The sequence below is a fragment of the Onychostruthus taczanowskii genome, unplaced genomic scaffold (assembly GCF_017590055.1).
Source record: "Onychostruthus taczanowskii isolate IOZ18803 unplaced genomic scaffold, ASM1759005v1 scaffold4, whole genome shotgun sequence".
Classification (NCBI taxonomy): Eukaryota; Metazoa; Chordata; class Aves; order Passeriformes; family Passeridae; genus Onychostruthus; species Onychostruthus taczanowskii.
This window is the reverse complement of record NW_024501459.1, coordinates 20034544-20049281: the sequence shown is the minus strand read 5'-3', so window position 1 is coordinate 20049281 and position 14738 is coordinate 20034544. Positions and strand designations below refer to the sequence as shown.

Sequence of the window (14738 nt, the reverse complement as noted above, 5' to 3'; positions counted from 1 at the left end):
TAGGGATGAAAGGTCCACATTTCCAACACTAGAGTGTGAGGTGGCTTTGGCAAGGCTGGAGGAGGGTAGAACACCTGCAGCCTCAGCTGGGAAATGCCCCTCAGCCAAGCAGTGTGGGAGCACAGCTGGATTAGGAGCAAAGAGGGAGCACTGACTAAAGCTCTGAAACCACTGGATACATACTAGCTGCTTCTTGCTCAAATACCCTCTACACAAGTACAACCCCCGGACAAGAAGAGCTGCAGGCTTGAAATGCTGGGAAAGGAGGACAAATATCTCCTCCACAGAAACTGACAACCAACATCCAAAGCAGGATCAAGTCCTGCAAACTGCTCAACCAAAGACAAAATACGGCAGCAAAATAAATTTTGTGTGATTTTATGGTGATGTTCTACATGTAGCTGCTTATTTAGTCTTTTATCTCACCTTTTATCTCACCTTGTGTGAGAGAGGGACATGAGAAGCTGTGTTTCAAACAACACCAGAGTGCTAACTGGACCAACATGAAAATGCTGAGGCAAATGACATTGGCCTGCTCCAGAGATGCTCTTCCTTGCACATAAACTAACAAACTAACAAAAGTTTAGAATTATAAATGGAACCTGAAAACAAGTTGGGTTTGAGATTTCTAGGCTGTAATTAGCAGCACAGCTGTTGTTCTGTAAAACTAGAAAACTGCAATTTGCTTGAGTGCTGTCTCTCCTACAGCTTCCAAAGGCCCTCATCACACTACATTACAGCTCATCCAACCCCATGGATTCCCTCAGCTTAATGATGGGAACCTGTTAGCCTTTCCTTTCTAAAACACCTCTAGTGTCTTCCCATCATCTCTTAATTACCCCAAATAATGCTCTCAATACTGCCATGGAGATATTTGCAATCTATCACACAGAGTTTGCAGACAGATTAAAAGGAAAGAGACTGGTGATTACCACAATGCTACATGTGTTCTGGTAACCAGGTGTTTGACATCTTTAAGAAAAGAATAAAAGTGCCTTCTTCCTGCCTCCCCTCAGGTGGGACATAAATACACTTGCCCACCTCTCCTCAGTCACTCATTTGAAGAGTATATCAGAACTTCCTTTTCTAAATATTTTTGTGCCTCCATCAAAATTAGTTAAAATAGATCAAAATATTAGAGCCTGCAGAGGACTGGGCAGGGCAGCTGCTGCCAGACATCACAGAAGACAAACTGCACATTGCACAATTTTACTGCCATGGACACTCTGCCTGCAAGTGTAGAAGGAGGAGAATTTCTTAAGCAACAGAAATCCTCAGCTAATCACAACCTTGGTTTCCCTGAAGGAAAGGGAGTTTACCAGTTCAGACCAGTTCACAAACTGCCTCAGTGACTTTAAAAACATCTTTATTCCCACTAAAAGGAATAAGGAGTAATAACCAGCTGAAATGTTCATGTTTCCTTACACAAACAATTTCTGTGGAAACATTTCCAGTTTTTCCTTTTTTAAGCTCATCAGCCATGAAGCAGTTTGCCACAGATCTTGCCTATCACTGGCATATGTAAGCTTCAAGAATTTAATTCATGATGTCTTTCATTACATTTTATTATTAATGGTGAGAAAAGACCCCTTTGAACACCAGTAGTCAGTATGCCCATTATTTAGTGCATTTTTCTGAGATTAGCTATCAGCAAAGCAAGCAGCCATGAGAGTTTAGTTGATACAGAGAACTTGATATGGATGCACTAGGGAAAATGCTTCTTTTTACTCTGGTCAGGAGATGTCTACAGCCAGCATGGGTACCAACAGGTGCACAAACTGGTACTGAAGTTTAGCTATATGTTGCTGAAGGGGATGTTTTGAGAGTGAAACTGCAGCTGCACAGAAAACATAGCAAGATTCAAATTGAAATGCAGCCATCTAGAAATTGAAATTTGCTCTGAATTTGCTGCCTGTGCTTCCTGCCTGAAGATGGATGAGAGGGAACGGCAACACCAGCAGGCATCCCCTTCCCATCATCCCACTGTGGAAGAGGAGCAGAGAGATATTACAGCTATTAGAAGCAAAGTATTCAGACTGAAACTTTCCACTTGTTAGCTCTTCTAGTTTCCAGAGTTACCTGAATGGTTGTAACTTTCAACAGTGTTGAAGAACTACAGCAGATCACAATCAGCCCTATGCTTTTAAGGTACTACTCTTCTGAAATGTATACATGAGATTTTACATCAACAAAATACTTTCATTCCACTCTCTGCTAATATAGTGCAAAACAGTTTCAGTTCAGTCTGACTTTCACGTAGTTGCCTTTCCCTCAAAAAGAAACAACATTCACGTGAAGCCAAACTGGAAATGGAAAAAAATGCTACAAATGTTTGAAGACTTGGAGACTATGTAAAACTACTTCGGATTGTGCTGGACTGGTACATGACCTTGTAGGGAGCGTGTAACTATTATGGTGTCTGAAAAGCTAGAAAACCCAAAAGCAAAACAAAACTAAAAGAAAAAAATATACCAACATGGCACAGAAATTGCCATCTCAATTAAAAAAAAAAAAGCTAACACTGAAGATTCAGGAAATATGAGGAAGTATAAAGGCAAATACATTAAGTAACTGATTTACTTAGAAATAAAAGCAAGAACTATTAAAAACTTACTTGAGGCAAGAGAACAAACTGTATTGCTTAAAATAAAATCTTACCATCTCAAACCATAATTTTAATGAATTTCCAATTAATTTCATGTATTTGGTCCTAAGCCAATAGCTATTAAGTGGTTTTCGGAGGAGGCTATGTTGAAATTATGGAATTGCATTTAAACTATAATATTCTTCAAGTATTACATGAAATTTTCAGAATCCAGATTAACAGGCATAATTTGTATTTTGTCCATAAGCCATGTCCAAGGGTCACAGTGATATCATGATGAAATGCTATTAGCCCATCACTGAAAACCCTGCTTCAATAGTGCAATAGTATTTTGCTTTCATTAACCCAAAGGACCATGGCAGAAGTACTGCCTTTATTTCTTACTACACAATATAAATTAGTATTCTAGAAATCATATTTTAGAATGCTCATTTCAGCTTGAGGATCATATCACCACAGCTGTAAGATCAGTTATACTCTGGTAAATGCTGACACAGTTTTATGGCTACACAATGCACCATGGCTTTAAGACTCCCTGGACAGAGTAAAAAATTTCTACACATGCACAGAGTCAACTGAGTTGTCTTACCTTCATTTCAAATATATTTTCTGGACTAGTATGAGACTAAATTTATCAGGGTCCAAAAAAATATCAAAGTCTCCACAAAAACACAATGATTATTCAAAACACAATCAATGCAACTGATTGTAAATAAAAGTCATTAATTTGTTTCTTACACAGTCTTCACATATTTTTATTTTGCTGTCTTTTTTTTTCTTTTTTTTTATTTTTTTTTTTTTTTGGTAAGCTTTTAATGCATAAGATATTAAATCTGCATTAACCAATCTACTATGGAGCTCAGTTTTGTGAAAGGCTCCTTGGTTACCTACAACTATTGAGACCCAGCAGCCCTCTCCCAGCCTTGTGTTCCTGCAGAACACTGGGACAAAGAGAAGAGCAGAACACAACAGCTGCCCAGAGCAGAGGGCATCAGCAAAGGCTCCAGCATTTCCCAGCTGAGAGAACAGCATTTCATCACAGGTTGCACAGCAAACACACAGGCTACTACCAGAGGAAATCAAATATTTAAACAAGAAAAAAGTGATGCATTTCAGTCATGCGTGAAAGGAAGCCCAGTGAATAAAAATTATACAATGCCACCATGAACTTGCCCTTAAGTAACACACAACGGCTTGTTTTGAATGGAATAGAGTACCCAACACAGCAGAATAACTTTCTTTTCCTTGAAGGTGGAGAAAAAGCCAATTTTTCCAAGCATCATAAAAAAAAAGAATTAAAAAACACTGTAAGAAGGAGCACACTTGGATTCTTTGTAGAAGAATCCTATTTGCTTTTAAAAGACCAAAAATTTAAACAGGTGCACTTTGTTTTGGTTACAGATTGATAATCCAATCATTCGAAAGCTGGGAAATTGAAAGATTAGAGGTTCAAACAATGCAAAATAAAGGAATAGGAACTCACAGGGATGTCTGATGTTCATGACTGCAGTATGCAAGCAGCTAATCACATGACAGAGCTTGTCTACAAAGCGCTCTTCAAGAAAGACTGAAATTGTTGAAGTGCACAAATCCTTCCACTGGGAAGCAGGGAAAGATAGTTTATTGTTTAAAGGCTGCCAGGGCAGGAGCAGCAGCTGATTTTAGTTTCTAATGAATACTGGGCATTCCTGTTGACCACAGGTTACATTTGTGGAAAAAGGGAATAAGGAGGAAAAATAGATTCCATCTGATGAAGGAGGAAAAGCATCCTTGGATATCAACTCAACAATCTAAAAAGGTCTGTTTTGAACTAGTTTTGAGGGGTATAGTGACAAAATTAATATTTGTGCTCAGAGACCTGGATAAAATTGAAAATCCAGTTTAGACATCATACAAAATATCCTGGAAATGTAATGCACTAAAAATATTTTAAAATTAAAGATTTACCCAGATCCTTAATGAGCGATAATGCTTCCCATGATATAAATGCTCCACCACCATCATCCATAGCTCCCTGCCCAACGTCCCAGCTGTCCAGATGTCCACTGACCAATACAACCTAGAAAAGTAGTTATGAGAAAACATATCTACATGAAAACACTCAATCAGAAAATTCTGTTAGTACTTGAGCATTTTAATGATTTTGTCACAAAGCGGGCATTTTAGTTTATAATGGGAGGAAGAAAATATTTCAAATAAAATTAAACATTGTTCGCTAGTTACTGAATATTAATCTGGGATTCTACTACTTTAAACCACTGTCTAAGTGAAACTAGATAAGCTGTGAGAAATGTTTAAATGAAAGGTTTTATCTCGTACATTATGAAAGTGCATAATTTGCAGTGATGCAGGACTACTACACTGCTGACTGGTGAAATTTTCTTTCATATTCTATCTGTTTAAGCCCTTAGGCATGAAATTTGATTAATCCTATTTTTGGGTGCATAAGGAAAAAATATGAACTTAGACTAAAGCATTCCCAGAGGTTTTTGTTTTATTATATATCTATGGAACCTGTCACAGAGACCTCTAATTTATTACAGGATCCCCTGTGTGCTACAACAATGACAAGATATTTTATAGTTCATTAGTCATAAGAATATTTTAAAACATGGTGGCAAGTCCCACATGGGTTTTCTACAAAGAAGGTTTTGTGACTACAGTAGAGAATAGTAGTATGGGCATCTCCAGAAACATCTACCTGCATATCTGAACCCTCCAACTGTTGACAAGTAGCATCAGACAATTACCACAAATGTGACAGTTATCCCCAGCTGGGCCTTGAGCTGAAGGGCTGATAGATCGATGATTACAATGGAAAGGTCAAGGAGGAACAAAAACTCTGAGCCAAGCAGGCAGTGTGGTAAAATGGTAAAGGCAAGAGGGCAAGAGTCTCTGCTGTAAGGTATGCAGTAAACATTGCAAGGAAGTAACTTGGAGCCCAGACATGGAAATCTCTATTTTCTTCTTCACATCAGATAAATCGAAGCATGTTTTCACTGGTTATTAAAATTAATGGACTATCATGGCAAGACAAAAAATATCAAGTACTCATCATACAACACTGTTTTTTTCATCTAACCAAACACAAACTCAGGTCTCACAACTGAAATACCCATAGTATTAAACAAAGGCCATGAGAAAGTAATAACCATACCCACTGAACTGCCATGAGTCCAACCAGAGTGCACCAAACCCCTTCAAATTTAGAAAAGAGACTGTGAGATTTTTATAAATGTGTGTTACAAGAAACAGAACAGTCATGCCTTAGAAGCAGAAAAAGCTTGTGATCAAAATCTGAAGAACAGCTTACTCTTTCCTTCTCATGTCTCAGCTCCCTTTTCTGGTTATCCAGCCTTAACATGTGTTTGCTTTCCAGCACAGACTCATTTTCTTGGTAGAAAATAGACATGCTGCAATCTTTGTTCCAAAATGTACCCTCTTTCAAAAGTGCTTAAACTTGGATGGATGGCCCCTCTGTAAAAGCCTCAGAATTTCTCAGGGGTATTCCTGTGATTTTGTGATTTAATGTCATGACCCCCAAAGGGCCAACACAAAAGATTGCTAACAGCACATTTTCCAGGGACACTGCCCTGAAGTAGAAGTACTTAATAGCAACATAGCTTGAAACCAAATCATCTGAGAAAAACAATACCAGCTTTGGAGGTAGAAATGTTCCTGAAATGAGAGCAGAGAAGAGAAATGCTCACTGTGTCTGTTCTTTTTGTTTTCTTCTAAGGAAGGACTGTGCACATGTTCACACTTGCTGGTAGTGAGGGCAATGCATGAATGAATTCTGCTCTGTGTTCTGCTCGTTCCTGAACGTGCAGCCCCACTGCAACCCACCTATTCAGGAGAGAGCTCAAACACCACCATGCTTTGCAGCCAATTGATGCAGATTCAATACAGTCCACTCAATAAGGAATCCACAAATAATAATAATTTTTTTAAAAGAACAGAAAAGGCTCTGAGTGAAAACCCAATTGTCTGTGGTAAAAAGGATGTCTATTCCACAGCTTCAAAATCACCATGTGGCTTCTTTGTTCTTAAAGCAAAAATTGGTTTTAAGAAAATAACTATTTTGTCTCCTGGGAAACAGAGCTTCAAGATGAAGTGAATTATTTAGAACAAGTTTGTAAACTCATTGAGAAACAACCAAGTTTACAATAGGATGCCTTTTCTTTAGCAGTGAAAGAATACATCACTAGCATTGTTCCCTGGGAGCAATCTCAACAATGTCTGAGAGGGAATTACTCCTCATTTCTGTGGAACAACACATATTGCAACAGCAGGAAATTCTGAATCAGAAGAAGGTGGTGTAATCTCATTTGGGGTTACAGACTCCAACAGTAAAGCTTCTTCACCAACTCCAGAACATGACACCAAAACAGGTCAAGGTTCAAGTGGATTGAGAAAGTCACTTAATTTTATGGATGAACTTCAACTTAAATTTACTGAAGCTGTTGCCAAGAGCAATTACATAAATACCACCATTGTACCTCCATGCGAAAGTTTCTTCAAAACAGTTGTTTTTTTCAAACTATCATGTTTTTGTAGCAGTTGCTGAAATGAAAGTTTCACTGATCGTGCTGATAGCCATAGACATTCTTAAAATAAGACACATAAGTTATAAAATAACAAAACCCACTGTGTTTATCTTGGTCTTTAAGTAGATGGAATGTGTCTCAGCAATGAATGGAAATATTTCTGAATTCAGTCTAAACCACTATAGTCTTTAAAGAAATATTTTAAAATAATAGCATTATAATACTCTGTATAGGTGGACTAATAACAAAGGCAGTTAAAGCTATCAAGGACATATGATTATTGCATTTTCCACATTGCTTTCAAAGCTGTTATGTGATTCTCAGCTCCAAATCTACACAGACACCAATAACTTATACAAAACCACCCTATAGAAATGCCTATAGAAGAACACAAGCATTGCAAAGCAATGCTTGCAAGTATCTGTAAGTATAAGCATTTGTTTTAAATATGCAGAGAAACCACAAGCAACTGTACAGGACAGTACAAATACATATTTGTACTTGTACATACAGCAATACATATTTGCCAAATTGACTAAAAATAAATTGGAAATAAGACAGCTTGCATGCATCCTGACAACTTAAGATTAATCTTTCTTATTCTATTTCCTTCTGCATCAGCATGATGATTTCTATAGGCTGCCTTTAGGTCATGTGCAGCATTTCAAACAAGCATATTGAAATATTTTGAAAAAAATTTAATGTTCTAAAGACAAGAAAATTAAGAAGAGGAACCACACATTCACATACATGTGCATATGTCATCCTTTTCTAAGCAGGATGGTTTATGCCACTAAAAAATAATCTCCCATCCCATATGTAGCCACACAGGCCAATTGCATTTGTCATGCAACAACTTCATAAAATGCAGGTGAACTACTTTCTGCTCGATTAAAAAGAATTTTAAGAAATGTCCATCCCATTTTTAATTAAAGCAAAGGCTTCTTTCTATGCAACCTTAGAGATCATAAATATTAAACATTAGGAAATAACTACAAGCAACACTTTCAATCACTTCATTTAATCTAGAATAACATTAAGTTTTGAAAACCCCCATGCAGAGGTATTTCATGTCCCTGAGAGAGATGTGCATCAGGTAATGCAAGAGTAATGAATCTTCGTTTTTGCCCTTCACGGATGAAGAAGACTTCATGGGTGGAGGTTTGGGTTTACAGAATAGGATCTTTAGTGAATTAATCTGCCTATCAACACATTTCTCTTAGAAAAGCATAGTAATTACTTTCATTATTCGAAACACTGAAAAGTACTTTTCTTTACATCTTCCTCCAGCAGACAGTGAAGATAAGGAGGACCTTAACTTGCGAGAGGACAGAAAACTTAAACAAGCATCATATACACAAAGATTCACATAACCACAGGATCATGGAATCACAGAACCAGTAAGTTTGGAAAAGACCTTTGAGATCATCAGGTCCAACCTATGACCAAATTCCACCTTGTCAACTAGACTATGGCACTAAATGCCACATCCAGTCTTTTCTTAGGCACCTCCAGGGACAGTGACTCCATCACCTCCCTGGAGAAAGCCATTCCAATGTCCAATCACCCCTTCTGTAAAGAAATTCTTCCTAACTTCGAACCTAAATATCCCCCTGTGCAGCTTAAGACTGTGTTATCTTGTTGTTGCTGATTGCCTGGGAGAAGAGACAAAGCCTTACCTGCCTACACCCTCCTTTCAGGCAGTTGTAGAGAATAAGGTCTCCCGTGAGCCTCCCTTTCTCCAGGCTAAACAACCCCAGGTCACGCAGCCACTCATCATGGGACTTGTGCTCCAGACCCTTCCCCAGCTCTGTTGCCCTTCTCTGGACACACACCAGCACCTCAACATCCTTCCAAAACTGGGAGGCAAGAACTGGGCACAGCACTTGAGGTGTGGCCTCACCAGTGCCCAGTACAGGGAAAGAATGACTTCCCTGCTCCTGCTGGCCACACTATTCCTGATGCAGGCCAGGATGCCCTTGGCTGCCTTGGCCACCAGGGCACACTGCTGGCTCATGTCCAGCCTGTTGTCAATCAGTACCCCCAGGTCCCTTCCTGCCTGGCCCCTGTCCAGGCACTCCATCCCCAGCAAGTAGTGCTGCATGGGGTATGACCAAGAACTAAACAGGATATTAGAACCAGATCAAGCAGCTTTAGTCACGACACATTCAAACCCCAAGCATCTGTATGCCAAAACACCAAGCTTACACAGTGAAGTCCTCTAGACTGTAACTCGAGTTCTTTTCAACTCTTCATGTACATTTTCAGTTAAATAAGGCTAGAAGTTAGTTGTTTCCTCAGGCAACTAAGGTTTACAGTGTTCCCATCCAGTTCACAATTACCTGGAAACCCATGAAAAACATTTCTATTCAAATTTTTGTGGTTTGCTTTCTGCAGTTTGCTTCCAAGTAAATCCATCTGAAATTCTAAGTACCAAAACAAGGTCTTACATTCTTTAACTGGATATTTTCCTTGCATGAACCTCCTGCCAGTACAGGGGTATTTGTGCAATACTTACCTTAAACGTATAAACAGCATATAAAGTTGATTTGTGTTTGGACCAAAATCAGAGGAAAACAGAAGTCAGATAAGAATTAGGATCCCAAATTTAATCCAATTTAAAAATTGCCTATAACTTCTCTCCTTCCCCAGATACTCATTACTCATTTTTATTCTCACAAATATTCTCTCACTTCACAATTTCCTATTCTCTCTAGTCCCAGCAAAATTTATGGCACTAAATTAAACCATGACTAAAAAACTCTTACTCCCAGCTTCTCTAGACAGAGGAACCCAGCACCAAATTCAGGCCTGTGCTCCTAAGCATAAGGGAATACATTTTTAGTAATTTACACATTTGGGTAGCATTACAGCTAAGAACAGCCAGATGGCTTCAGTTTATAAGGACTTAGAGGTTTTCTTCATTTCACTGTGTTAACAGCATGAGAATAAAGGAAAAAAGAAAGGCAGCATATCATGTACCTAACTAGTGGGCAAATAAAACAGCAGGCAGGACTAAATTTTAGCCATCATGCTTAACTTGCTTTCAAAACTATGATTAAATAAAGTCTTCATATACAGATTTGCAAATATAGAGTAGTAAATATGGCATGGCAATTTTAGGATGTATTAGTATCATCCACAGTAGTAGCTTCCAAATATATGTGGGAAAATGGCAACACCAAACAACATGTATTTGTGCTCCTTACCCACATAGCAAAGCTGGCACCAGTATTCACGGCATCCTTCCTTAAAGCACTTCTTAATCTGTAGACTGCATTTCCTTTCCCCCTTCTTATGGGGAGAAAGGAAATATATAGGTTTTTTTGCCCTGACTCATTCTCTTCCTACTCCACCTCAAACCCTTCTCTCTTCAAGTCACGCAGCAAACCAAATACATCTCTTCCTAATTCATATTTTGTGTCCAGGCAGAACTTCATTCCTGTATGCAAACCAACATTCCTAGAGTTTTAAAATATTTATAATAGTTATTTAATTTGTATCATGCAACAAGATTCTGTAAATCAGTCACTTGGCTTTTCCACCAAAGGCCTCCGAAACGTAAACAATCTGAATTTGTAATCCTGTGTGCTGTAGCACCACACTGACTGCAGCAAACACATCACACATCATCTTCCATTCTGGAATCCAACCCAGCTCTTCCAACAGCAGGATAAATACTTGACCAAAACTTCTCAAGCACTGCATTATAAAGATAACCATTTAAACAGTTCTTGCTGGGGCACTGTGTTTTGTATACACTATCATTATTCAAGCTCAGCATTTCAACATTTGAGGAAGACAGGATGACAAAGCTGAGTGCCCATCAGCAACACAGAGTACTGAGCAGTGTAACATACTACACATGATATGGGATTAGAGTTAAACTAACATGCAAGGGAAGATACACACATAATGCACATATTTGAACATAAACTCTCCTGTATTTTAAGATGTGTGCGGCATTGCTACCAGAAGAAAAATACTTAGTCCAGTAATGCTTAAACACAAGCCTACTCTATTGTGTGTAATTTTATCAACAGCTAAATTCAAGCATGGAGCTGTATCAGAGATATTCAGTTGTAAAAAACTTACTTGATTAAAACTCTTTATGACAGTCTACTCTGGCCATTCCCCACATATTTGTTTTGGGCTACAAAGATTTGTGTGTTTTTATACTTGCCTTTAAGAAAACAGTAACTGTCCCCAGTTAAACTGCAATTAGATTAAATCATGCCCTACATGTAAATCAGGAACAATACCACATTTAGTGGATTTTATTTTGTATATATAAGGATATTTCTTCAAATTAGTTTTTAGCTTTGGTGTCAAAATAATATGACTTCACTGTACAGCTCCTTTTATTAGATTTTACGCACATTAGGAATGGCTTTTAAATAATCAGTCTAGCTGTCTCAACTAATTTACAGTCCTAAAGATATAGCGAAGTTCAGAAGGAAAAAAAAAAGATTAAAACAACAACTGTCTTTTCTACTTAATATGCAGTGTATTAAGTCTTAACTTACAGGCTTCTGATTAAATGACAGATCTGCACATGAAACAGAAGTGACTCACTTAGTCACACAAGAATCCAACCCCATTATTGCTAAAAATCTGATTAACCTTCAAAGAGCCCCTGTGTCACAACATACAGTAAACTCTTTAAAGTTGAATCTCTACTTTGTAGAAGTGATTGAAACAAAAGTGTTCTTGGAAAGTACTGCAATCTAACCTCCGTGTTTGAAGTGAATCTCAAAACCACTGAGTAGTTAATAACTAGTAGTAATAAATGAACTGGTATCATTTATAGTATGTATGACAGTGAAGGAGAAAATTAGTCTGAAAATAAATTATTACTGATAAGAGAATTGTAGTAAAGGCAACAAGACCTAGAAACTATATGAGCATTCAAAAGATAACCAAGTATTGAAATGACTACCATTTTCAGATTAAATGCTGGATTTTAAGACTTAGAATTTCCATATTTAAGTCCTCCAGCATCTTTTATTTCCTATTCCTGAGCTGTGACAGTTCAGAAATAATACCACTCTTCATAATACTTTATTTTGAAAATAAGGATTTAAAATTACATATTTCAACCCACTTCTAGAGGTTTTAAGAGGAAAAATCGTAACAGTAACTATCTCTAAACAAAACCAGGTATCACAGAAATATCACCCTTGCATAAAGAAGATTTTGTATCTGCTTTTTTCTAGTTCAAAGATCAGTAAAGAATCTCTGCAATACCCCTGTATGAAAGCTAAAATGGCATCTGAGTTGATGCCAAGAGAGAAGCTCTCTCTTTTCAACACTTATCAGAGAAAGACTTCCCTTACATATATAGTAATTTGTATAATCTAGAGTATATATATTTATATATTTTTCACTTCAGGGATATAAAGGATTCCACATTATTACAGATCTAGCAACGTCCCCAAATGTTCTATCTTTGAAATTCCTTTCTTCAGATATCAAAACTAATCTCAGCTAAAATAAACACTAATATCCAATACTACCTCTTTTGCTGAGGCATTTACAAAGCCTACTTGTACACAGTGATACTAGGCATTACTAGCAAGCTTCCCTTTTTAAAACTGTAAAAACAGTAGATTTTTCTCCAAAACAAATTACAAATATTGTTTCCTCTCAAGAACACTAGAGGACCCCTTAATAAGTCAGAACCTACCCTCACTAGCACTGCTTTAGAGCATTGTGATGACCTAAAATGTCCTGAAAGCCATCCTGAGTAGCTACCTCTCAACTGTTCCCAAGAAAATAGACTTTACAAATCCCCCAAGAAGAATGCTGATGGGAGCAAGTCAAAACAACCCTTATATGGCTGTAGGAACAGCAGAGCACCACAAGAGAGGAGGCTCGAAAACTAACACTTATGTCCCTGTGCCACACAGCAGACATCGGAGAAAACTTGAGGTTGGAAGGGACTTCTGACCATGCATTGGCTTCCACATCCTGCTTGCAGCAGGATCAGCTTATATCTGATCAGGTAGAGTTTTGTCCAGTCAAGTTCTGAAATTTCTTACAACAGAAAGGCTATAACTTCTCTGGAAAAACTGTTTTAGTGTTTACCCTTAGGAAAACAGTTTTTCTAATACCCATTATAGCACAAGCCTTTTTAAAAAATGTGCCCTGCTGGGCTATCACTGCAGCATTCAAAAGTCAAACTGGATTTTGAATGCGGTCAGCTGCAAGCCTGCCTTGTGAGCCACACCTCCAGATGCTTTTATTATTCATCACCACCAACTGAACACAATGGAAATGAAATTTATGCATCTTACCACCCTCACCATTACACATACCAAAATGAGTGCTGATCATGTAATCCATTCTCCCAGAAGCGTCCCACTTCTACAGTCACAGTGACTATCAGAACTAGCAATGCCTCTTGTCTTTGTTTCTTTATAGTGGATAGTGGCTCCAGGCCTTTCTGCTGTGATAGCAAAGACTTCCTCCTCTCACAGTTCACAGACCTGTGTTCACAGTCTGTGACAGAGGCTTTTCTGATCTTTCCCTCTTACTCCACAAATCCTCACACAGGTTAGGTTCTTGCCATTTCCTCCATGCCCAAAGGATTTCATTGTCTAGTATGCTAAAACACTCAATTTGTCTTTCATTTGATTACTATAACCCTTTTTTATTCTTATGGCTTATCCTACATTACTGGCACCTGCACAAGTTTTCAGAATTTTGCTGAGATTATCCTCTTATTAGTACAGGGTTTTTTCTAAGATTCTCATTATTCATTACTGGTTTTTTAAATCTGCACATAACATTTTCTCTTTCATGTTGCTTCTAAACTGTACAATACATGTCTCAATGCAGCACTAACTTCAGTCATTCCCAGAACTGCAGGAAACCACTGTGGAATAAATCCAGAAGGAGATGCTCTGTTAGACCTCATAATTATGAACAAGGAAGAACTGATTGGGAATGCAGTGAAGGTCTGCAGTAAACATAAGATGGTGGGGCTCAGGATCCTGAGAAGAAGGAGCTAGGCAAATGGCAGGATGTGAGCTCTGGTCTTGGGGAAAGCAGTGTTTAGCCTGTTCAAGGACCTGTTTGTAAGAATCCTATGGGAGACAGAGCTGGAGAGAAAAAAGGAGTCCAGGAGAGCTGGCTGGTTTTCAAGGATCATGCTGGGGACCAGCTGGAAAGCAGCTTGGCAGAGAAAGGAGCTCAGGGTCCTGGTGGACAGCTAATTGACCATGAGCCAGCAGTGTGCCTGTGCCATAAACAAGGCTAATGGCACCCAAGCTGCATCAGGCAGAGTGCTGCTTGCAGGTCAACAAGGGTGATCCTTCCACCACTCAGCACTGGAGAGACACACCTTACACATTTTTGAGACACATCTGTGTGCTGTGTCCAGCTCGGAGCTCCTCAGAACAAAAAAGACATAACTACACTGGACCACAGATGTGATGGAGGTGTCACTGAAACTGCGCAAAAACACCAAAACTCTCCAACAACATCTTCTCAGTGTTAGAGAATTAAGGCATTACTTTATTCTGGCCAGGATGTTGCTCTGGCCAGGATGCGCAATAGAAATAATTTCATCACAGATTGTCCGG

The 14738-nt window shown here is 38.4% G+C and overlaps 1 protein-coding gene across 4 annotated transcripts in view; it reads right to left on the bottom strand.

Moving 5' to 3' along the window:
* Positions 1–14738, bottom strand: part of CPQ (carboxypeptidase Q) — a 147377-nt gene that overhangs the window by 49679 nt on the left and 82960 nt on the right. For all 4 annotated transcript variants that reach the window (XR_005953278.1, XR_005953279.1, XM_041413021.1 and 1 more), the window contains exon 5: positions 4553–4664. Coding sequence is in view for 2 of the 4 variants with exons in the window: in XM_041413021.1 (XP_041268955.1) it covers positions 4553–4664 (112 nt within the window). In the remaining 2 variants the exon portion in view is untranslated. The remainder of the gene's footprint in view (positions 1–4552; positions 4665–14738) is intronic.